We start from the raw sequence: 24,399 nt of genomic DNA, 5'->3' as shown, positions 1-24,399 counted from the left end.
CTCCTCAGAGATTGTGCATCCCGCACGGTGGGACCAATGCAAAGATGGGACATGAACATGTGGAAAATTATTAATTTTTTGTGATCCATGTTCACATCCAGATTGAATGCCCACGTGAGCTTGTGTGTCTGTACGGTGTATATACGGTGCTAAACCATGAGAAGTGAAGCTTTGGCCCTCTGGATGTTGCTGAGCTACAACTCCCAACAGCCCCAGCAAGCATGGCCAATAGCCAGATATGGTTGGGAGCTGTAGTTCAGCAACCCACTCTTGCGCTAGACCGTTGATCTACAAATGTATTGTTAGTTATTGGTCATTGTATTGCTATTTATTAATGGCTGAATGAAATAGACTGATATTAACAGGTTTGCGGGCTGTTATGCTTCTGAATGCCCTCCAGGAATTCAGGAATCTGGGGATGCCGGTACTTATTTTTGGAAATATGAGGAAACAACAACCCTTAATTTCAAACAGGTGTCCCCATCCACCACGAGAAAAAAACTGTATATTTGATTAATGCAATGTACAAGCCGATGGGCTTGGCACATATATGGAATGGAGTAACTCTGAAAGGTAAAAAGGTAAGAATCTGTTGTCCAATATTGGAATGTCTGTTGCAGAATGTCTTCTCCTACGAATTACTGTTTTCTCTATTTAGCCATTCTTACTGACAATTTTATAACTTGTCTCTTGGTATCTGTTTTGTTGTTGTTGTTTTAATATTTATATACTAATAATATTTTAATAAATATGTTTCCATTCACCATCCATTGTTTATGGGGGGCGGGGTGAATGACTCTGGAATTCACTGCTAGTAGTGTGCAGTGCACTCATTACAAATGTGGTACTCTTCAGACGTTGGCTACCAGAACATTAAAACTATTCCTCTGCTATCCAAGTCAGTATAAACTGCAGGGATTTAACAACCAACTCTCTGCTACTCAACCCTCCCAATGTTTTTCAACCCCATCCCACCCAACCATTAAAAAAAAACACAAATCTGACTTATACCAAGTCAGAACACTGGCCAACCTATCACAGAATTGTGACTGGCAGAAACATTTCAATTATCAGTAGTTGGGCCATTTCCAGCTCAACTACTCACGATCCTTCTAGGTGAAGATGTGGGAAATTGAACCTAGGGCCTGACCTTCTACAAGCAAAACATGAGCTGTACCACTAAGAGGACCATTCCCTACCTTCATGCAATCACTGCAGAGCGAGCTCCCTGCAACATTCAACCCAAAAGCACAGTGCTTGACAAAAGTTGTGAGAATCCAACTGTGGAGAATGAATCGAACAGATGCAATAAAAATAACTAGCAGCTCAACTTGAGAAGGGGAGCTATCTGTGCCCACGTTTCAACAGATACATTTCTATTTATTGCTGCAAACCAGCTGGCAGGGATTTCCCCAACAACAGATTTGCCGATAGCAGTGGTAACTGCCTGCTGTTCAAGATGCTGTTCAGTTGCAAGCAATGCAGAACTACGGGTCTTGTTGAAGTTTGAAGGAGTTTGTTCTAGAGCTGGATGCTTCAATCCATTTTCAACAAGAACGACAGAAGCTACGTGTGCTAGCTGCAGGAATCTGGCTTCTCCTGCATCTTCCACACCCAATAATTGTCACAATAATTGGGACAAGTGCAGTCACACTTGAGATCCGCGCCATCGTGACTCACCAAGATGAAGGTCACCAGTCACACACAGTGGCACACCACTCCCTGCTTTTTGTAGGCCTGGAAAGTTGCACCAAAGAGAAGGCGGTTTCACAGACAAGTGCTTCTGGTGGAACCATCACTCGTGGTTGGCAGGATGTGTTCAGCTTGGTGGTCTCTTAACTCGCCCCCCCCCCCCAGCATGTGTTAAATTTTGCACACAATGAAGTGGAAGGATGAAGGTTACATTAGGAGATTAGATGGTGGTTGAGCCACTTGGGGATGGCAGTGTAAAGACAGTGTGTGGAGGAACCTTCATACAATCACAGACGTGTGTTGCAACCAAGGGCAGAGAAAAATAAGCATCAGTGGAACTGGTCATCAGTGGAAGGTTATTGCTGTGTTGAATTTTGAGGGAACCCCGAAGAAAAGAGTTAAATATATCCTATCCCTGTCCCCCACTAGGCATAGCTATGGCTCATATACAGTTGCCAGCTGACCGGGGGTGGGGGTGGGGGAGGAGTTTGGCTGCTCATGCACCTTTAAAGCAGCTTGATCTACAGAAGCCTTTCACAGCACAGAGATAAGCAGAAGCTGTTCCTGCTGAAGGATCAGCTACAAGGGATATGCTGTGAATGCGCTGTATCTTTAAAGCACCTTCGAAGCACCTTTCCCTCAACAAATTTTGGGCACTTTAGTTTACTTCTCAGAGAGTTACAACCTTTAGCAACCCTTAACAGACTACAGTGCCCAGGATTCTTCAAGGGGGAAAAGGTGCATCAGGTGTACTTTAAAGGTATAGTGTGTGTCCAAAACCTAGTTCCAAAGTTAGAAGCCCCACGATGAAAAAAAGTGCTGTTGATTCAGTCTAAACAGCACATCTAAACCACAAATTCCAACCTACTTTAAACCAACATGAACTGTATTCCCCAGTCATTTCAAAGAGCTCGAGTTCTTAGGGTTCCTTCCTCGGAAGCTGTGTCACTTCAAAAAAACATGTTTTGGACTGGCAGTACTGCAGATGTGCCCTGAGAGAGCAAAGAGTTTAACGTGACCATCGGCCTTATTGCATACACGGCGATGATTAAAGTCTTCCATGCGCAGATTCCTCTTCCTCCTTTCGTGGCCACCTGTTCCCCCCAAAGAGCCACATGCCTTCACAGTGAGATAAAAACACAATAATCCTCTTTATTTTGGCAAAAAAAGAGCCCACTCTGGTGAATTTCAGAAATTCACCGTCATCAGGGAGCAGAACCCACAGCACCATCACGGGGAAAGGGAGGAGGGCAAACGCCGCCACCTGGGGGGGGGGTCAAGGAAATGGGACAAAGGGAATGCCTGCTACCACTGTAAAGTAGCAGGAAAAGGGTAGCATCGGAAGGGAGCAATAATACAGGAGAACATTGTTACAAAGCCAGTCTGAGCCGGGATGTCTGCAGTCCCTCCCATCTGCATCCAGGCAGGAGAGTCGTTCAATCACAATGGCGGCTGTGAGAAGACTATGGTGACCTCCCTTTGGAGTCAAACTGTCTACAGGGGAGATGGCAGCCAAAGATAGGCCTGTCGCTCTGACTGAAATAGGGGTGGAAGAGAATCACGCGCTGGTCATGTTAATCCAGTCCCTGGCTTCCCCCAGTGGCAGCTTCCCACAGAGGCAGGCAGCGTACGACCATAGCTTGGGGAAGGACAGAGATGTATCGTACAGATAGATGTCTTTTAGGTAATTAACTAGGCGAGGAGAAGAGTCACGCCCTCTATCGTACTGAGTGGGGGGCAGTAAGATGGTGGGAGGGGAGGGACCCCAATTCTATCCCAAGCCAAGCATCCAATGTCCCAATACTCTCACTAAACTGTGGTATTCCAGGGAGACAACAGGATAAAATAGCCCTCTGATATGGTAGGACACAAATTGGAATAGAAGATGGCAGAAGATGGAGCGAGGAGGAGGGTGCCCAGAGGAGAAACTGGGGTTGGGGTTGAGGCAGGGCCCCCCCCCACAAGAAAAATGTTGAGAAAGGAAGCGGAGGAAGCCACAAAGGATCAGGACAGTCAAGGAGAAGCCTAGACGGGACGGGCACCCGTCGTGTGCATGCTAAAATACTCGGTGTAGCCATTGTGCTGGTGGAGTTGGGGCGCATGGAGCTGATAGGGGGGCGGCTGGCTCTCGCCCCCCAGGGACGGTTTCAACAGCACAGGGGCACCGCTGAGCTCCGAGGTGGTGACCACGCAGCTGGGGGTCAGGTTACGGTCGGCGGATGACGTCTCCTCCACCTGTTTGCGGGGCTGGATGGGAAAAGGCAGAGGGAGAGCCATGTGAGAGTAGACAGGGGAGGACAACAGAAAAAAGGACCCTGAACAAACCAGAAGCAACTGAATCACGAGGGCAAGGAGGGATTCAGGGTTTACAAGACTTAGCGCAGGCACATGCAAAGGGATTGGCAAACAAGTCGATATTGGTTTCTCGGTTTTCTCATCTGAAAACATATATATGTACTCCTGAAAATTCATGCTCATTTTAGTTTGAATTTCTTCCAATATACACATTTTTGGCAAAGCAATTTCCCATGATACAGTGTCTTCTTGTATTTCCCCTCCCAAATAGGTACATTTTAATGCACGCATTACAGTACTGTAGTATTCCTTTTTAGACATGCTACTTGGCTGGAGAAGAGCACTGCAGAATTAGGAGACGTGTGGATTTCAAAAAATGGCTGCATTTAGTTTGTGTATTGTGGCCTAAGAGTGAGAATTCGATAAATTCACCTTTACGTGCAAACAGAATCCAATTCCTCTCCCTTCCTTAACTGTACAGCAACTCACAAATGCCCCCAAGCCACATAAAGCAGCCCACAGGGAGATTTAGAAGCCTCCTGTTTTTTCGCCACTTCTCTGGTACAGCAAAAGAAAAAGGAAAAAAAAGAATCAGGATTGGCAAGTTCTTGGCCAGCCACAATGCACAGCTGGGGAGCTGCACTCAGCATGGCAGTTCATGAGTAGCACAGACCTAGCCTAGTGCAAGAGGAAAGGAGGAAATCTAACCTGCCTGGTTGGTAAGGTAAAGGGACCCCTGACCGTTACGTCCAGTCACGGACGACTCTGGGGTTGCGGCGCTCATCTCGCTCTGCTGGCCGAGGGAGCCGGTGTACAACTTCTGGGTCATGTGGCCAGCATGACTAAGCCGCTTCTGGTGAACTAGAGCAGCGCGCGGAAACGCTGTTTACCTTCCAGTTGAGAAGACTCCCTGGAAGCCTTTGTAAAGCAGGTGCATGGAGGAAGTACAGAGGCCAGTTATTTTAAGGCTGTGGAGTAGGGTGGTTAGGATTTTAGGACCATCATCTGATGGGAAATTTGGGTGCTGTAACTGGGGGCAAAAGGCTTTGAAGCAGAGGCAACAGGGAGGGTGTGCCATCAGGTGGCAAGCTTGGGATTTCTTGTGCAGTGAAACAGGCTTGTTTGCCTGAGGCCTGGTGCCCCAGCTGGGCAGGGGCCTGTAGAGGAGAAAACAGCAGGAGAACCTTCCTGGAGCCCCTCACCAGATGGGTGGTTGTGGGGATTCAAAGAGGAGGGGAAAATCCATGTACTTTCCCTGGTGTCTTTGGAGAAAAAAAGCAGTGTGGGATATAAAAGCAATGTGCAGAGCCCAGGGAAGCAGAGCTTGCTCCTCCCAAAGGAGTGGATGGATTTCTACGGAGATTGAGTGACCTCTACCTCCAGAATCCAGCTGCCATCCAGAGGGGGGGAGATGCATCCTCTTCTAGAGATTCCATGGAGGACATTAGCAGAAGTGCTGGAAGGGAAAACCGGGGAGACCAAGGGAAGGTTAGGAAACAGGGGCCCTCCTTGGCACTCACGTTGCTTGAGCTGCTCCCGGTGCTCTGTGGGATGGAAAAGAGTTCCGTGAAGTTGGGCACCGAGTCGCTGATGAACGTCACATTGCCGTACACGTGGTGCGGGAACTTGGCCCCGGACGCCACCTCCTCCACAATCCCGATCTGCGATGTCCGCACGTGGTACGGGAAGTTCTTATTGGCTGCCGAGGGCCGTGTCATGATCTGAGGAAGCAACAAGAGTGGAGGACCAAGGCCTGGATGGACCCGCAAGCTCAACTGCATGGATTTCCTCTAGGCCCTTCATGTCCAACCAGTAGATTGTGATCTACCGGTAGATCCCTGACTGATCCTGGTAGATCATGGGAACCCTTATCGATCGTGGGATTAAATAAATTTTACCAAAAGTTAACAAATAAAAGCTGAAGAACTCTGGGCAATCCTCCACAAAAAAGCTCAACAACTCTGGGCAATTCACCAACCCCACGCACGCTTCTCCTCCCTCCAATGACAATGGGTAGATCACTGCCAGTTTTTTAATACTGGGAGTAGATCACAGTCTCTTAGGAGTTGGACATGCCTGCTCTAGGCAAAACACATCTGCTTCCTCTCTTAATTTCTCTAGCATTGCTCCTTTTTCTAAAAGAGAGAGAGAGAGAAGCGAGCTTCTAGTCTTCACACTTGTTCTTGTAGATACATTATGAGTAGTTGAGAGGTAGAGTTCAGCAGGGATACTAATCTCCATTTCCACCCACACTTAATCTAGGAGGGCACCTCCTTTGAAGGGGAGTTGCTTCCAAAAAACTGGTCCATGAAAGAGGCTCCATCAAGAATTGACCCCCAAATGGAAACATTCTATAACAGAAGGCAGAATTGACTCCTGATGGTATCAGAGCAGGGATGGGGAACCTGTGGGCACTCTCCAGAGGTTGTTAGACTCCAGCTCCCATCATCCCTGGCAGTTGGCCATATTGGCTGGGACCTGATGGGAGTTGTAGTCCAAAAAGGTATGGAGGGCACCAACGTGACAAAGGCTGTACTTGTAGATATTGTGAGTGCATGTTATGCAAGGGAGTTACAACTGGTTTCTGAACCTGAAGCAAACACAAAAAACAGAATGCATCAATGCATGCCAAGCAGCCTGCAAGCATGATCTTTCCTTGCACCCAACCATGGAGAAAAATGTCTGAGGGGTGGGTCCCTGTATTTTTCCATCTGCAGGCAGCAAATCAGCTTGGAGGGGGTGGCTTCAACTGCAAAAAAGGGCTCACAGAACAGGATGAGATTCAAAGGTCATCCCTACCCTCCCCCCACCCCCAGATTGCGTTTCAGTCTATCAAAATAAGAAGTCAGGCCCCAAGAGTTTAGTGGCTGCCAGGATAATGGGAGAATCCTCTAGGCCGCTGGGAGTTTCTCACCAGAAATACGGCATGGGCATAAAGGTGGATGCCCAACTGGATCCCGTTGACTATCTTCTCCCGTGCCCACTTGGGGATGCCAAAGTTGGCAATAAGCGCAGTGACTGGGACAGCAAAGAACCTGCGAGAGACAAAGAGGGCTGCTCAGGACGTGCTCCCCACACATTTTCTCCCCGCTGCCTCCAACAATACTCTGCTTAACTGTAGCTTCTGCAGTGCTTTTCTTACCCCTTGGAAAGGCGGCCTCTGTTGTGCCAGACATTTGCATTGTGCCCAGCATAACCCCCTGTCTTCCTTCTTCAAAGCTCATCTATCTAGCCTGGCCGGCCCACTCATTGGACGAGGGGCAAACATCTGTCCTGACTTTGGCCAGCTGAGAGTGAGGGAAGATTCGGGGTGATCAGTTACATTCCCTTACACCAGGGGTGGGGAACTTCAAACCCAGGGGTTGAATCTGGCCCTCGAGGCCTCTTTATGTGGCCCTCTGAACTCTTCCCTGGCCACACCCCTCACTCTCCCTGCCCTGAGTGTCTTTGCCCGGCTAGAATGTGAACTCCAATAACGCCTCTTGTTTGTCTGGGCACAAGATAAGAGATGGGTGCTGGGAGTGTATTTAGGAACCAGCCAATTGTAGAAATGTAAAAATTCAATCCATTGCTCCTCCCTCTTTTGCCTCTGACCCCACCCACCAATAGCAGGTGGCCCTTGGAACGTTGTCCAAAAGGGGAAGTGGCCCTCGGGTCGAAAAGGAGGTCCAGCTCCCCCCCCCCAAGTTAGATCCCTTCCTCCTTAACGTCCTCTACATCCACTCACCAGAGGGTGTAAGCGGCGAAAAATGGCACATAGAAGGGCTGTTTCTCCGGGAACTGCTTGAGAGTGATCAGGATGGCGTAGCAGAACCAGATGTAAGCCACAAACTGCAAGGCGATCAGGCCGTATCCAGCCGGCGACTCGTAAGTGTACAGCACCTGCGCTTGATCAAAGAACTGAGGCCGAAAAGGAAGGAAGCGGTTGAGCGGTTGGGAGATGCGATTGCTAGAGCTGCACAAGCCACAACAAAATTCACACTCCTCTAAGCACAAGGAAGGTAAGGTCCCCACCCCCTTTGCTTGCGACACCCTCTTCTCTAGACCTGGCCGATATATTGATACATAGTCCAAATCTGGTTAGAAGTCCATATTGTGATATCGGTTTCGTAATTTTTGACCTAGCAATATATTGCGAATCTGTGTGTGTGTGTCCACTATGCAAAAATCACGATGCAGGAAATCCATGAAGCCAACCAATGCCTCTACGTAGCTCAGTGCCAGATTTATGTACAAGCTAAACAAGCTATAGCTTAGGGCCCCACTCTCTTGGGAGCCCCCCAAAAAATTAAAGGGGAAAAAACTGGATGTACATTTCCAGAATATAAGATAAAAAGCAAATAAAATAAAACCTATATACAGCAACAATGTTTTGTGTTGTGTAGGCTCCTATTTGTTATGTGCAAATGGCTTTAGATACCTATTAGGGCCATAAATTACCATATAGCACATATTCAACACAAAAAACAGCGACAATTTGTTGTTGACTAAGGACAGCTGCACATATAAAGGGCCCCATTACATTCAGTAGCTTAGGACCTCATCAAACCTAAATCTGGCCGTGGCGTAGCTCCATCCTTATTTCAGACTTTGTGGTATATCACAATGTTCAGCTGATACACTGTGGTGCTGAAAACCAGACATTGCCCAGCGCTACTGTTCAACTCTACTAACTCCCTCCTTATTTGAGACATTGTGATATATCAGTATATCGTGATGTTTCACTGGGGATAGATCTTGATGTTGAAAAGCAGATATCTTCCAGCCCAACTCTTCTCGTCATTACACCTGCTACCTATTTTGGGAAGATGTTTGCATGTGGACACCTCTGAAGATATCATAAAAAGGAGGGTTGTATTCAACTAATTCCCAGAGCTCCCCCCGTGGAGAGGGATTGACTGTTAAACCACTCTGGGAATTATAGCTCCATGAGGGGAATTGGGGCAGCACCTTTAACAAACTACAGCACCCAGGATCCTTTGGGGGAAGAAGCCACGACTGTTTAAAGTGGCATCTTAGTGCTTTAAATACATGGTGTGGATGTGGCCTAGATAAGCGAGGTTCTCAAATACGTAAGCCGCTACAAGAGTAAACAGACACTCACCTCAGCCTCGTAGATGAAGAGCACGACATGAGTGATAGTGTAGAGCGTCATGTACACAGAAAGCTTGATAGAGCCGGTGTGGCTGATCCGACCCCTGCAAAACAGGGAGCCATGAGCCAGGATTTGGGGGGGAGAAGAAGTAACTGCCCCACACCCCAAATCTCCCAATACCCTTCATCCATCTGGTACACAGGCTGAGACCCTACCTGCCTGCGGACTGTCTTGCCAGAGTGGTGCATGCTCTAGTTATCTCCCGCTTGGACTACTGCAACACGCTCTATGTGGGGCTACCTTTGAAGGTGACACAGAAACTACAACTAATCCAGAATGCGGCGGCTAGACTGGTGACTGGGAGCAACCACCGAGACCACATAACACCGGTCTTGAAACACCTACATTGTGTTGGTGCTGACCTTTAAAGCCCTAAATGGCCTTGGCCCAGTATACCTGAAGGAACGTCTCCACCCTCATCATTCTCCCCGGACACAGGTCCAGCGCCGAGGTCCTTCTGGCAGTTCACTCACTGCAAGAAGCCAAGTTACAGGGAACCAGGCAGAGGGCCTTCTCGGTAGTGGTGCCCGCCCTGTGGAACGCCCTCCCATCAGATGTCAAAGAAATAAACAACTATTTGATGTTTAGAAGACATCTGAGGTTTTTAATGACTGATGTTTTGATGTACTTTTCAGAGTGGATGGGGAAACCCAGCCAGATGGGCGGGGTATAAATAATAAATAATTATTATTATTATTCATCTCCCCTGTAAATGTTATCTGCACTAAATGTACTATACTCATTCCTAAAGTTTCAACTGGAAATCTTCTGACTGCTCAGCTTTCCGACATTCCCCCAGTCAACAAAACCATGTCACATATAAGCCAAGTGCAATGCGAATGATTCTCTGGCCAGCATCGCAATTTGTTCAGATGCAAATTTGTGTCACGGGCCTGGACTGTTTTAGGCCTGCCTGCCTATCCTGCCCTCTCTGTGCCTCAAAATACCCCTTGGGCTCAAAATGGGCATGGCACATCAAATTAGTCTGTTTCTCTTCCTCTGTATCCCATTGCAACCTCTACTGCCAATCGGGAATGCCTTTGCTTTGAACATCACATCACGACGTGGGCACAAACAGAAGCATTATCTGTTTCTGACCTTATGGGGGACAAGGCACCCTTGGACCAGAGAGACTCAATAAAGCATAAGACAAGATACATGTGATTTGTGCATTGCTGCTAACATGGTGTGTACATCACTTCCCTGACCGGCAGCAGGAGCACTTTGGACGCAGAGCGTACAGCAGGTGTGTACACAGAACTTAGCTTGTCATTTCAAGGGCTTTACCAGTAGGGGGCATGTGTAGTCTGCAGAAATCTAGCAGCTGTCTCTATGGTGAAGTCTGTATTTGATTTTGTTTTCAATGTTTTGGGGCACTTGCAGACGAGCTGCGTAACTGAGCTTTCATCCTGATTTGTTTGCAGAGAAATTAGATGACACCAGCTATTTAATGTATGTTTAAAGCACCCTGATACCACTTTAAACAGCCATGCTTCCTCCAAAGAATTCTGGGAGCTGTAGTTTGTTAAGGGTGCTGAGGATTGCTAGGAGACCCTCCGTCCCCCTTGCAAGGCTACAATTCTCAGAGAGATTTAAGTTTCACCATCAAGCCCTCTTCTCGGGGAACTCTGGGAACTGTAGCTCAGGAGTCTCCTAACAACACCCAGCACCCTTAACCAACTACAGGTCCCAGAATTCTTTGCTTAAAGTGGTATTATGACACCTTAAATGTATGAAATGAATGTGACTTCTGGTCTGCTTGCTGGGAGGTTAGCCAATGTTGTGTCAGAGAAGCGTTATCCCTGTTCACTTCCCATCAGCTGCCATCAGTAATTTGGGGAAATGGGTTTGTAACTCAAGACCTCCTAATCCACTATAACTTTGCAACCAGAGTTTGTCTGCCTGCCTGCCTAATTATTGATTGATTGATGATTGATTGATTGATTGAATTTATATACCACCCTATACCTGGAGGTTTCAAACCTGGAATTTGCCAATATGTAATTGGACTGCGTCCGAATTTGGGATCCAAAAACAAATAGGATCTGGGATAGCTCAGTAGGCAGAGCACGAGACTCTTGCTTTCAGGGTCATGTGTTCGAGTCCCATGTTGGGCGAAAGATACCTTCACGGTTAATTCCAATTCTACAATTCTATGATTAGAAGCATCTTTCCTGCACGATCTGTCTCCACACCAAACGACCCTCTCACAAAGTTGCTTTTCATTTATTTTATTTTTTTGAGAAATGGCACAGAGTTAGCCATGTTTGCAAGTAAAGCAACTCACCCGCCCATCACAGCCTAGATGGATCCCACACCGTCCCACCGATTATTCACTACCAGGCAATACAGGCACAGCCCCAACCCACCCTGACTCACAGGAACCGTCCGTCCCCCTTTAGTCATGCTGGTACCTGGTGACAGTGAATCCTTTTCCCAGAAGGATGAGCATCAGGAGGAAGATCAGGAAACTGACGGAGAAAAGGAGCTTGGCTAGAGGGAGGAGGGAAGGAGAAAGAGAGAGGGGGAGAAATGAAGTTAAGCCCAGGCCATTAACAGGGTTCTTCTGGAATATGAGACTCAAAAAGCGGTCCAAATAGCCCAAGCTTTTTATGTGGCCATTAAATAACAGATTAGCGAGGAAGGGGCAAGGGATACACACAAAAAGAATGATATGGAATGGCCGACAACATTCATTGTTTCCCTTCTGAACAGCTGCAGGACTGTAATTAATAAGCAATGTCCAAGACAGCAACTTTAAAATGGCCCTGCTCACTCCGGATTCCCCCTTTGTACCTACCCAAGTAGTGCCCCCTCAACTAGCTTTTAGGGACGCGGTTGGTGCTGTGGTCTAAACCACAGAGCCTAGGGCTTGCCGATCAGAAGGTCAGCGGTTCGAATCCCCACGACGGGGTGAGCACCCATTGCTCAGTCCCAGCTAGCAGTTCGAAAGCACGTCAAAGTGCAAGTAGATAAATAGGTACCGCTCCAGCAGGAAGGTAAACGCCGTGCGCTGCTCTGGTTCGCCAGAAGCAGCTTAGTCATGCTGGCCACATGACCTGGAAGCTGTATGCCGGCTCTCTCAGCCTATAGAGCGAGATGAGCGCCGCAACCCCAGAGTCGCCCACGACTGGACCTAATGGTCAGGGGTCCCTTTACCTTTACCTACCCAAGATCTTGAGGCTGCCATTTCCAATGCCATCGCTCGCATACTGGCCCCAATATATGCAGAAGAACATCAGGCTGAGCACTGAGAAGAAGGAAAAGGGAGGGAGGGGAATGCAGCAGGTGCAAAGGCAGAAGGAGGATAGAGGGGTCATTTGCCCATGCAGGGTCTCTTTCCAAATCCCTGGCAATTGTCCACCGACTGTATCAGCCATCTAACCCCCATCCCCATCTTTTGGCCCCTCCTTCCATCCCGTTTCCTTGCCAATAGCATTTCAGTGAACTCAAAACCTGAATGCACAACCCTCAGCCTTTGGGGGCAGGAGACAGTACACAGTTTAATTGTAACACACCCTATGTATATAAAACCAGCTGTGGAACTGTGTGACAAAGGGTGGGCTATAATAAATGCCAAATCAATAAGCAAGTAAAAACAAAAGCAAAGCCCAGCCATTGCTGTCAGCAACTCGGCGGGTGGCTTTCCTCCCCAGAATGTGTCCTCCCCGCCCATGACTCACCCTCCACCCCAGCCGCCGTCATGAACATCTTGTAAGTGGTGTGGAGAAGTTGCCGTCCCTTCAAAAGATCTGAGAGGGAACAAAGAAACAGAGGGGGTCACAGAGACAGAGAGGCACAGAGAGTAGGGGGCCGCTGGCAAAAGTGTCGCTGGCTTTTCTCTGCCCATCGGAACACAGCAATGAGGCCTCTCTCCCTCACTTCATTGGCCAAGACACATTGGAGATTGGGTTTCTCTTAGAAATTCTTCTTCTGGCGCCAGAGGTATTGGGAACCCGCCATGGCCCATATTCCTGCGATGCTCATTCTCTGGAGACACCTGACCCCACAGCTCCCCCTCCTCACTGTCAAGCCTTTCCGTCAGGACAACGATCGGAGAAGCTATTCCCCCCCCTGCATCTCTACAGAGCGATGCCCCACTTGCCTAGGCACCGGTGAGCCCCAAAATAAGTCACACTCCATGAGAACCAGGAAGCGTTGACCCAACGGCATCTGGACTGGGACTCTTTGGTACTCACAGCCAAAGTAGCAGGAGATGATGAGGATTAGGATGAAGATAAGCAGGAAAGTTATGTCTGTCTCCAGGATGCCTGAGAAGAAAGGAGACAGCAGATTCAGCAGTGGACTTGGGAACTGCCTTATTTTATAACAATTTTTATTAATTTTCAATTGCAATCCAATAGTAGCTTCATTATAACAAGACCAAATTATAAGACAATTACTAATGCCAATCATTCAAATACCAAATTATATAATTTAGGTGCCCCTCCCACCCTGTGTGCTATATTTGATTCTTTGATTATTTTCTTTATTTCTGCGTTCCAAAATGTTATTCATTTCAATTGCATTCCGGTCAAAACAATTGACCTTATACTGTACAACAATTGCAATATTAATAACTTCCATTCGTGTTGACGCATTAAATGATTTATAGAATTGCAAGTGAGGCACTCAAACTATACCCCTGTTCTTCCTGTGTGTGGCAATTATTCTATCCTTGTAAAACATTATGTCTATCTTTTCCCGGTTGTTGCCGTTCTCCATCATGCCTTGATATCCTATTGTTGTTTCAGAAATTTCCCCATTGCTCCATCCCTGGCTTTGTTGTTTTGCAACTTTAACAACAGCTGCAAAAATCACTGTGTCCCAATAAATAACCTGTTTTCATCCTTTTCTCTCTCAGCCTGGGAAGAAGAGTGGCCTGTCGAACTGCAGATGACTCAGTAATGAACCTTATCAGTTCCTTGGCAAGTTTGAGGATGAAAGGAATCTGCGAGATGAAAGGAATTGTCTTGTACCACTCCAGTCTGGAGCTTCAAGGTTATCGCTGTTGTGTGAGGGCTGCTGCTGCTGCTGCTGCTGCTGAGGAACTAGAATTGCCTGCCTGAGTGCCTGATGGCTGTTGTCACCTGCTGAACATCAGGTAGTTTAGGCTGAGAGATGCCCAACAGGTGCAAGGTAAGCTTTCATACCTGCATGCAAAACCGAACTCTGGTCTCTAAGTTCCTAGCCCAGTACTCTAACCACTCTGACACACTCTCTATCAAGCCTCGGCAAACGTGCTGTAGGAATTTAGATTTCCAGAATCTGAACTTCGCAAACTTGACGGGAACTAGCAGGGAACTTACCGAACTCATCAGCAGAGAAGTGCCGCGTCCAAAGCGATTTGCCGTTGGTGAGGATCATCTCATACTCTAGTTCCAGCCCATCGCCCTGCGAGAGAGCAGTCAAAAGTCATTCTGATCTTAGGGAACCAAGGCAGAGCCACAAAAGCCAAGTGGGTGGGTGTCACAAGACTCACCCCACACTTGCTGAGCGCCACATACCACCACCGCTCACGAACCGAGCGGAAACTCCTGCCGCTGGCGCAGCTCAAGTACCGCACCGAATTTTCTGTCACCAACTGGAAAAGGAGGAATAATAACACAAATAATTTTATTATTTGTACCCTGCCCATATGGCTGAGTTGCCCTAGCCTCTCTGGGCAGCTTCCAGCATATATAAAAACATAATAAAATATTAAACATTAAAAACTTCCCAGCATGTGGCTGCCTCCAGATGTTCCCCCCCCCCAAAAGTCAAATAGTTGTTTACCCATTTATAATAATAATTTATTATTTATACCCCACCCATCTGGCTGAGTTTCCCCAGCCACTCTGGGCGGCTCCCAATTGAGTGTTAAAAACAATACAGCATTAAATATTAAAAACTTCCCTAAACAGGGCTGCCTTCAGATGTCTTTTATAGCTGCTTATTTCCTTGACATCTGATGGGAGGGCGTTCCACAGGGCGGGTGCCGCTACCAAGAAGGCCCTCTGTCTGGTTCCCTATAACCTCACTTCTCACAGTGAGGGAACCTCCAGAAGGCCCTTGGAGCTGGACCTCAGTGTCCGGGCTGAAAGATGGGGGTGGAGACGCTCCTTCAGGTATACTGGGCCAAGGCCATTTAGGGCTTTAAAAGTCAGCACCAACACTCTTAATTGTGCTCGGAAACGTACTGGGAGCCAGTACGGACACTCCCAGTCACCAGTCTAGCTGCGGCACTCTGGATTAATTGCAGTTTCTGGGTCACCTTCAAAGGTAGCCCCTTTGAAGGTGACATCTGTTTGACATCTGAGGGGAGGGAGTTCCACAGGGAAGGTGCCACTACAGAGAAGGCCCTCTGCCTGGTTCCCTGTCACCTCACTTCTCACAGTGAGGTAACCACCAGAAGGCCCTTGAAGCTGGATCTCAGTGTCCGGGCTAAATGACAGAGGTGAACCTTCAGGTATACAGGGCAGACAAGAAGACTTGTGATATGACAATCAGGAGGAGCTTCTCCTTTTCAATTATCCCCGGACCATTAGGAGATGTTTTCGCTATAGGAATATCATAGGAGTCTATAGCTCAGGCTCAGACAGGCCCTTGAATTTCTCCCCAGGACACACAAAACTCTCACTATCCCTGTTTTCCCCAAGGGTCTTTGCCTGGCTGGAATGCGTCCTTGAATTCGGATCATGCCTATTGCTTGTCGGGATGAAGAGGGGTGTTCGAGTGCATGTAAAAACTATCCTGCTGTACAAAGGTTATATTTGCATTTGATGCTCAGCCTACTTTTGCCTCCAGCTCTGCCTGCCTCTGGCATGCAGCCCTGAAAATTCCCCAACCCTGATGTAGGTGAACCAAAGACCTGCTCAGGAAGTAAATGTGAGCTCCACATTCTACATGGAACAATATCAGCCATGGTTTGTGGGTCCCCAAGCCCTGCCTGCGTATGTGAGTTTGCTGTGAATTTTGTGGAAGGGGAGGGAAAGCATCTAAGTGGAGAAAGAAACCAGAATCGTAGCCCTTGTTAGAGTAAAAAGAGCAGGTTTCTAGTCCTTGCACAGATAGGTTTAACTGTCAAAACAAAATAAAAAAATCCTTCCAGTAGCACCTTAGAGACCAACTAAGTTTGTCACAGGTATGAGCTTTCGTGTGCATGCACACTTCTTCAGATACACTGAAACAGAAGTTCAACTGTGTATGGGCAACACTGGCTGAAATTTCAAAGGCCCAACTTACTACGCTTGTAGGACTACAAGAAGTTTTGTAAGGAGAACTATATGAAATATTACAGAAAAGACTTATGAGAAGGCTAAAATAGCCAAATGATGTGTAAGATAAAATGAGATGATATGTTCTGTTTGCAAAATATATGCAAAAACCAATAAAAACGTTTAGAAAGAAAGAAAGAAATTTCAAAGCCCAGAGAGATATCTAAATAAGATATTCTACAGGTGAAACTCGGAAAATTAGAATATCGTCGAAAAGTGCATTTATTTCAGTAATGCAACATTATTTTTTATTTTAATTTTAATTTTAACAAATGCTTTCTTTTGGAAATTCCACAGTAATAAAACAAATAGTTACAATAATACAAAAATAAACAACGATATTATATTTCATTAATTCCATTCCATTTATAATTGACCTGCCTAACGGCAAATAATTATAATTACAACAAATAAAGGCTTGACATATCTTGCTTTGCATGTCATGCATCTATCTCATATATTGGTTTCACCTTTTAAGTTGCATTACTGAAATAAATGCAGTTTTCGACGATATTCTAATCTTCCGAGTTTCACCTGTATAACTGGAGAAGAGGTATCAGTGTCTTTGTTAGTCCCACAACTGGTCAAAACAGAGAAATTCAAAAATTCAAATTACACTGCAGGGGAAAAATGTGCTGAGTAAGAAGATACATGCAAATTTGCTCCAATTACATAAGTCGTTTAGGTTGCTGAATCAAACTTTCCTTGGTGCATAAATCAGGATTCTCTGGGCACTCATTTTGTTTTGTTTTAGAATGGTCTGCACACAGCCCTAGATGCATTGCCCCTCCCCTGCTGCCGCCGCCATCATATTTTCTCTTTCTCCACACTGAGAAACAAGATAAAATAGAGTACAAAGGCCCCAGTTTTGCTGGATGCCCAGTCAGAACCTGTTCCTCTCACTGCAAGTGTCTTCTTTTGTGTGAGAAGGAATGCTGAGAAAGAGAGCTGGCCTGCTTGTTTCACGATAGGCTCAGCCAGTACAGCATGAGACTCTTAATCTCAGGGTAGTGGGTTCAAGCCCCACAATGGGCGAAAGATTCCTGCATTGTTCTCATTGTCCCTTCCAACTCTACAATTCTATGGCTCTCATTTACACCTTCCACACGCAATATACAAAATTCAAGAAAATCAGCTAAAAAGCAGTTGCACACATCACAGAAAGTAACAGCAGGCAACATTTAAAACATGCATGTTTTCTCCCATGGCAGAGATCTATGCATCGAGCTGGGAGAGCTTGTCGGAACAAAAAAATGTCTTCAGTTGTTTCTGGAAAGTGCAAATAGCTTTTGCACACCTTTTTTGCTTCAGAACACCCTGTATCTAATTTAGCACCCGCCAAATCTGTTTGTCTGCCTGTTTGTCTGATCTTACTATGACCAACATCCCGAGTCTTTGGGTATAGTGGAAATGGTGACCAGAACCCTACAGCCCCTTTCAAGTCCCGGAGATTCTTACCTGGCATCCAGACCAGGCATACTGGGTGGTGAGGTTGATCACCTGATTGTTCTCTGGGCGGATCACAGACTCCTTCATCAAACAATCCTAGGAAGAGGAGAGAGGAGGTAAAAGGGGGAAAGCAGGAGCCTCACCCTAACATCACCCTGAGCAGGATGACCACATGCAAAAGAAGACCGTGGTGCTGTTCATTTAGAAGCGGTATTTCCTTCTCCCTGAAATAAAAGTGGAGGCGCATTTGGCTCTTCTCAGACCTGGAGACGATGTCCAGCGCCGCTCTTGCTACCTATGAATCATTCACCATCTGAAGATGCTCCAACCTGTAGCTCACCTCTCTTGGCATCTGTGTGCAAAACCAAGGGCTCCTCTTGTCGTCCGTCACAAGTAAATAAAACAGCCAAACGCGGCTGGCTGGGAGACCAAAGCGCCAACCCTCAGCAGGATCTGCCAGCTGCATTTCTGCACGATTTGCTGCGCTCACTTTTCGCGTGGGGTTTCATGGAGCGTTCTCAGACTCCCAATTCAGCACAATGCCCTGTTCTCAGAGGAGACTGCCTGTCACGTCTCTGCATGAGATGCTGCTCTGGGCTTGGACCCCGTCCAGGTTGGGAGTTGTCCCACAGCAGTGATGTATGCAGAAACACACATGGTAGGCTCCTTCAAGGTGGGGCATCTTTCACACTCTAAACCAGCAGTAGGGAACATGTGGGCTTTCAGATGCTGCTGGACTCCAGCTCCCTTCAGTCTCAGCCAGCATAGCCAGTGGTCATAGATTGATGGGAACTGGGGAGTTCTACCTCCCCGTACTGCTGGTTCTCCTATGCCACTCTAGTCTGTCTCAGCAGGAAGTCTGGGAATTACTAGATGTGCCAGCCAGTGTTGTGTAATGGTTAGAGTGTTGGACTAAGGCCTGGGAGACCAGGGTTCAAATCCCCACTCAAGCCATGAAGCTGGTTGGGTGACCTTGGGCCAGTCACTGTCTTCTCTCAGCCTAACCAACCTCACAAGGGTTGCTATGGGGATTCAGCAAGGACGGGGGAATTTTGGGAGAAGTTTCATTGGAGGTTTTTGCTGTTGTTACCGATATTACTGATGCTAACTTTTTGTATCTTTATTTTTATGTGCAAATTGTTCAGTTTGGTTATGTAGTTTTTAATGTGTGTTATTTATTTTTACGACTACTTTGCTATATTTGTAATTATGCAAATATTTCAATATTGTAAGCCGCCTTGAGCATTGTTTTAACTATGGAAAGGCAGCATTCAAATAAAATGATGATGATTATGATGATTCAGTGAGGAGGGGGGAGAACCATGAACGCCACCTTGAGCTCCTTGGAGAAAAAGGTGGGGTAGAAATCGAAACAATCCTCCTTCTACCCTATAACTCCCCTTCTCCAGCCAAATCACCACACTATGCTCCTGGCCTCGAGATAAGAGCTGGGGAAGGTCAGTCTGGATGAAACCCGGGGCCTAGGGGAAGCCTAAGATGGAACCTGGACGAACACAGAAACTATTCCCTTCGTCAAGGTAAACAAACGACCTTAGCTGCTCAGCTAAGTACCCAGCACCTGCATGTCAAAAGAGCAAGCTGCATCTTCAATGGGTGAGCTCTGTTGCCATAGAAACAAATGGGCGGGACTTCCGCTACCTTCCTCACCTGGTTGGTAAGAAGAGAAACAGTAGGCCAAGGCAGGGCTGTATATGGGAGGTGTGTTTGTGATCTGAAAGTTGGAGGCTGGAATCTGGAGGGAGAGGGGCATGTTTTGCTCTGTGCTGAGCCTCAGCTGGACTTTGGGGCTTCTCTGGAAATCTAATGGAGAAGCAAGATCTGGGGGAGTGCTGATGGCGTGAGCCCCTCCATCCTGTGTCCATATGTGTAAATAAAGCCTCATATCCTAAAGACAGCAGCTTCTCCACTAACCTTCCAAGGAAAGGAAAGCTGGGTCAGCACAGGAATCCCTGCCGGCCGTCATTGCTCAAAGAATGGGATAGGAGCACACAATAAAGCAACTCCTGTACTCTATTCCGAACTTAAAAATGGAAAGCGTAATGCTGGTGGTCAACAAAAGAGGTTTAAAAACTGTCTCAAGGCAAATTTTTTTTTTTAAAAAAAGTAGTATAAACACCAACAACTTGGAAACACTGGCCTACAAGCGCTCCAGTTGGAGAACAGCCTTGACCAAAGGCGTCATGGGCTTCAAAGACACTCGAACTCAGGACATAAAGGAAGAAATGTGCTAAGAGGAAGGCACGCTTGGCAATTCCACACTGTGATCAACTGCTACCCAGAAACCAATGTCCCCACTGTGGAAGGACGTGTGGTTCCAGAATTGGCCTCCACAGTCACTTACGGACTCATTGTTAAAACTGTGTTTATGGAAGAAAATCTTACTCGGCTACGAGTGATCGCCAAAGAAGAAGAAGAGGATGACAGGAGGGGATCAGGGAGCAATCCATTGTCTCCCCTAGCAACCGCCCAACCCCAACCCCTCCCACTGCCTTTCCTTGCACACCTGTAGAACCAGGTCTTAGCGTGGCTCCTCTGGCAGCAGGAAGGTTTTGTGAGCAAACACTTCTCATCGCCAAGCCTTAACGAGCCTCTGCTGATAGCCGATGCTCATATCTCCGGAAACTGCCACATCTAATCTCACACCAGAAAGCGCGCAAATTACATCGCACAAGAAAGGCACCCAGCTGCTCCCTGACACCCACTGTCATCATGGAAATTATGTCAATTATGTACAGCTGAAATATGCAAATGTGCTGCAGTTTCGTAGTGCCTAATAACAGTTCCCCCTCTCCAGCTTCCCTCTGTGCTGAAGAAATTGCAAGTGCTGACCCCGGCCAGTTCTGACTTAAACCGCTTTGAAAGAGAAACCTCAAAATTCTTGACCCGTTCCAGTTTAAGAGCAATTTCTGTTAATAAGGGATTGCTGAGCAGAAGAAATTGCTGGCTATGGAAAATAGAGCATTATTCTGTCATTCCACCAACCTGCGTACCATCATACTTTGCGCTTTTTTCATGCAGAGCTTTCCGAGAGCTCAAATCGCTTTACATAAATTACCTCGGTAATCTGTACAACAACCCTGCAAAGTAGGTCATCATTCTTATCCCTATACTGCAGAAGCGGATGGGGGGGCAGCTGACTTAAACGGGACTTCCTCTCAACTAATGTGGATAGGATTGAAGCAATATCGCACATGAGCTGAGATCCAAACAGGAAGATTTAAGCACAATGAACTTAAACTGGGTTTAATGGCCATCACAGTGCCCCTCTATCCCCTAAGTTCATTCTTGGTCAGAGAAGAATGAGTGGAATTCACTGGGACCCTCACCCAGGTCAGACTCCACTCGGGGTCCCAAGTTCTCATCTCCTAACCCCCTAGGACCTTCCAGTTCTCAAAAGCTCCTTCCATTCCTCCTCATCCTCCAAAAACTCTCTCCACAACATCTCCACAAGACTCGTGACACCTGGGACTGCTGCTCTGTGAGGGGAAGCAACAGGGGAACTCTGTAGCAGACAATTCTCAGTCCAGCCACCAAAGGACAGTTCCCCCGATCCTCTGGGAGAAGCTATGACAGCCTAAACAAATGCTAGTCTATTGCTGGACTACAACTCCCATCACCCCCCAAAACTGACCATGCTGGCTGGGGTGATGGAAGCAGGAGTTCAACATCACTAAGGACATTGGTTCACCAGCATTTTACTACAGATTTCTCTTAATAAACACATTTTTTTAAATGCAGTGATAGCTAATGGACACATTTCTGCAAGCAATTTTCCCATATACAATGCCTTCTTGTTTTGTTTCCCCCCACGAATATATTCATCCTTATGCAAACTTTCCCCTCATAGATGCATTCTTTGTAAACGTTGTTAAGCAAAATTTTGATAAGTGCGAATTTCCAAGGACAGATGTGTTTTGGTTCACATATAGCTTTGAAAATAATAATAATAATAATAATAATAATAATAATAATAATATATTTATTTATTTATTTATTTATTTATTTATTTATTTATTTTTACCCCGCCCATCTGGCTGGGTTTCCCCAGCCACTCTGGGTGGCTTCCAAAAGAAAAATAGAATAAAATAATTGATTAAACATTAAAAGCCTCCCTAAACAGGGCTGCCTTCAGATGTCTTCTAAAAATCTGGTAGGTTTTTTTCTCTTTGACATCTGATGGGAGGGCATTCCACAGGGCGGGCGCCACTACCAAGAAGGCCCTCTGCCTGGTTCCCTGCAACTTGGCTTCTCGCAACGAGGGAACCGGCAGAAGGCCCTCAGTACTGGACCTCAGTGTTTGGGCTGAACAATGGGGGTAGAGATGCTCCTTCAGGTATACTGGACCAAGGCCATTTAGGGCTTTAAAGGTCAGCACCAACACTTTGAATTGTGCTCGGAAACGTACTGGGAGCCAATGCAGATCAATGTAGAAAAGCCTGGCTTTGATAAGATTCGGCTTCCAAAGAGACCTGAGTTGAATTTCTCTCCCTCCACCTCCGTGGCGACTGTGCATAACTTGCAGAGAAGAAGCTAACCCACAGGGACATATTCACCTCTTGAAGGGAAGTCTAACTGCAGCTGAATGACCCATCCAAACTGACCTTGTTTCCCTTCTTGTAGACGGCGGGCCACTGGGAAGGATCATCAAAATAAAGAAGGATGTTCTCGCAGCATTTGGCCTTTAAAGGGAAGCAGAAGGACGGCTGTAAGGATAGCAACAGCAACATAGGCCCAACACGACAAACACATTGTATACTACGACAGGGATGGTGAACCGGTGGTCCACCAGATGTGGCCGGACTCCACGTCCCATCACCCTGAGCATAGGCCATGCTGGCTGTGGAATGATGGGATTTGGAGTCCATCCACAACTGGGGGGCTGTTTCCTGCCATATACGAAAAAGGTTAGGCTTTTTATTTATTTTGCTTATTTGACAAAATATGTCAATAAAAGCAGTTCAATGTCATTAAAAATATTTTGAAAAATTAAATAGCAAACTAAAAAGAAGATTAGAGCATGCCAACATATATGAAGTTGCGGAGGCTTGCCTTAAAAAATAGTTTTATGCAGGCACTGAATTTTTTGAGATGGTATAAGAGGTGGCTAAAAAAAAAAAGGAATATGATTGAAAGATAAAAATATTACCTCTGGGTAGCGGAATCTGAAGTCCAGGCGCCCATAGTCAGAAAGGAAGCAGAATCGAGTCAAGAATACCCAGTCCTGGGAAGAAGGAATATGTGCATATGTTGTTTCTTATCATACCAGCTCTGCCATTTTGTTTGTTTGTTTAATATATTTATGAACCTCATTTTCATATATAACATATCCCAAGGCAGTATTATTATTATTATTTATTTATACCCCACCCATCTGGCTGGGTTTTCCCCACCACTCTGGGCGGCTTCCAGCAAATACCAAAATACATTAAAATATCACAGATTAAAAACTTCCCTAAACAGAGCTGCCTTCAGATGTCTTTTAAAATTAGGATAGCTGCTTATTTCCTTGACATCTGATGGAAGGGCGTTCCACAGGGCGGGTGCCACTACCGAAAAGGCCCTCTGCCTGGTTCCCTGTAGCTTTGCTTCTTGCAGTGAGAGAACTGCCAGAAGGCCCTCGGCACTGGATCTCAGTGTCCGGGCTAAACGATGGGGGTGGAGACGCTCCTTCAGGTATACAGGACCGAGGCCATTTAGGGCTTTAAAGGTCAGCACCAACACTTTGAATTGTGCTCAGAAATGTACTGGGAACCAATGTAGGTCTTTCAGGACCGGTGTTATGTGGTCTCGGCGGCCACTCCCAGTCACCAGTCTAGCTGCCGCAGTATACAGACTAAACATACAATATCACCATGAATGCATCAAACCCATCAGTAAGAGCTGCTTGGCAAAGAATCTCACATTTGAAAGTCCTGCCAGAATAAAACAGTTTTTAGAAGACTCCTAAATCCAAACCCAGGACACCATCTTCTGGGTCCCAAATCCCGCGCGAGTCACGTGACCCGCACAAGATTGCGCACCCAGGGAAAAAACGCGCTTTTTTTGAGCAAGATCTCGGCCAGAAATCACACGAGAGCAAGACACCCAAAATGGCCGCTGTACTCTTGAGGGGGGAAATGGGATGTCCCTGGGTTGTCCGGGGCAGTTGGTGGGTATGATGGTCTGAAATTGTATATAGCCGCTTCCTTGTTCCTCTTGAAACCTTTAAGGTCTTCTTGCATGAGGGTCTTCTTCCTGCCCAAACCCTAGAGACACAGCCCTTTGCAAACCCAATCCCATGGAAACACACTGTGGAAAGCATCCAAATATGATTAGAACATTATATTTCAGGAGATTAGCGTAAGCCCAACCCAGCCTGAAAATTATTCAAGTGTCAGCAGCCCAAACACGGCTCCAACCAGTTACCATAAAAATTTTTACGGCTTGGCTGTAGGAAGAATAAATAACATCCCAAACAATCCCCATAAAATGAAATCTATTAGGCGGTTAACGTCATAGTCATTAATTTAATAGAGCGCAGTGCACCAACTA

The 24,399-nt window shown here is 46.6% G+C and overlaps 1 protein-coding gene across 3 annotated transcripts in view; it reads right to left on the bottom strand.

Moving 5' to 3' along the window:
* Positions 1–2,558: 2,558 nt before the first annotated feature.
* Positions 2,559–24,399, bottom strand: part of TMEM145 (transmembrane protein 145) — a 32,572-nt gene continuing 10,731 nt past the window's right edge. Inside the window, exons 2-16 of one of the 3 annotated variants that reach the window (XR_015950698.1) lie at positions 23,015–23,089; positions 22,470–22,547; positions 17,857–17,943; positions 14,625–14,726; positions 14,452–14,536; positions 13,342–13,413; positions 12,826–12,894; positions 12,312–12,392; positions 11,557–11,635; positions 9,092–9,185; positions 7,715–7,887; positions 6,902–7,022; positions 5,508–5,708; positions 4,420–4,545; positions 2,815–3,939 (exon numbers count right to left, since the gene is read on the bottom strand). Coding sequence is in view for 2 of the 3 variants with exons in the window: in XM_060276518.2 (XP_060132501.2) it covers positions 3,718–3,939; positions 5,508–5,708; positions 6,902–7,022; positions 7,715–7,887; positions 9,092–9,185; positions 11,557–11,635; positions 12,312–12,392; positions 12,826–12,894; positions 13,342–13,413; positions 14,452–14,536; positions 14,625–14,726; positions 17,857–17,943; positions 22,470–22,547; positions 23,015–23,089 (1,539 nt within the window). In the remaining variant the exon portion in view is untranslated. Of the gene's footprint in view, positions 3,940–4,116; positions 4,546–5,507; positions 5,709–6,901; positions 7,023–7,714; positions 7,888–9,091; positions 9,186–11,556; positions 11,636–12,311; positions 12,393–12,825; positions 12,895–13,341; positions 13,414–14,451; positions 14,537–14,624; positions 14,727–17,856; positions 17,944–22,469; positions 22,548–23,014; positions 23,090–24,399 lie in introns of those variants that run through there. The other 2 variants (XM_060276518.2, XM_088672645.1) reach the window with 2 other exon arrangements.

Source organism: Zootoca vivipara, chromosome 6 (assembly GCF_965207765.1).
Source record: "Zootoca vivipara chromosome 6, rZooViv2.hap1.1, whole genome shotgun sequence".
NCBI classification, from domain to species: domain Eukaryota; kingdom Metazoa; phylum Chordata; class Lepidosauria; order Squamata; family Lacertidae; genus Zootoca; species Zootoca vivipara.
This window is presented reverse-complemented; position numbering and strand designations above follow the sequence as displayed.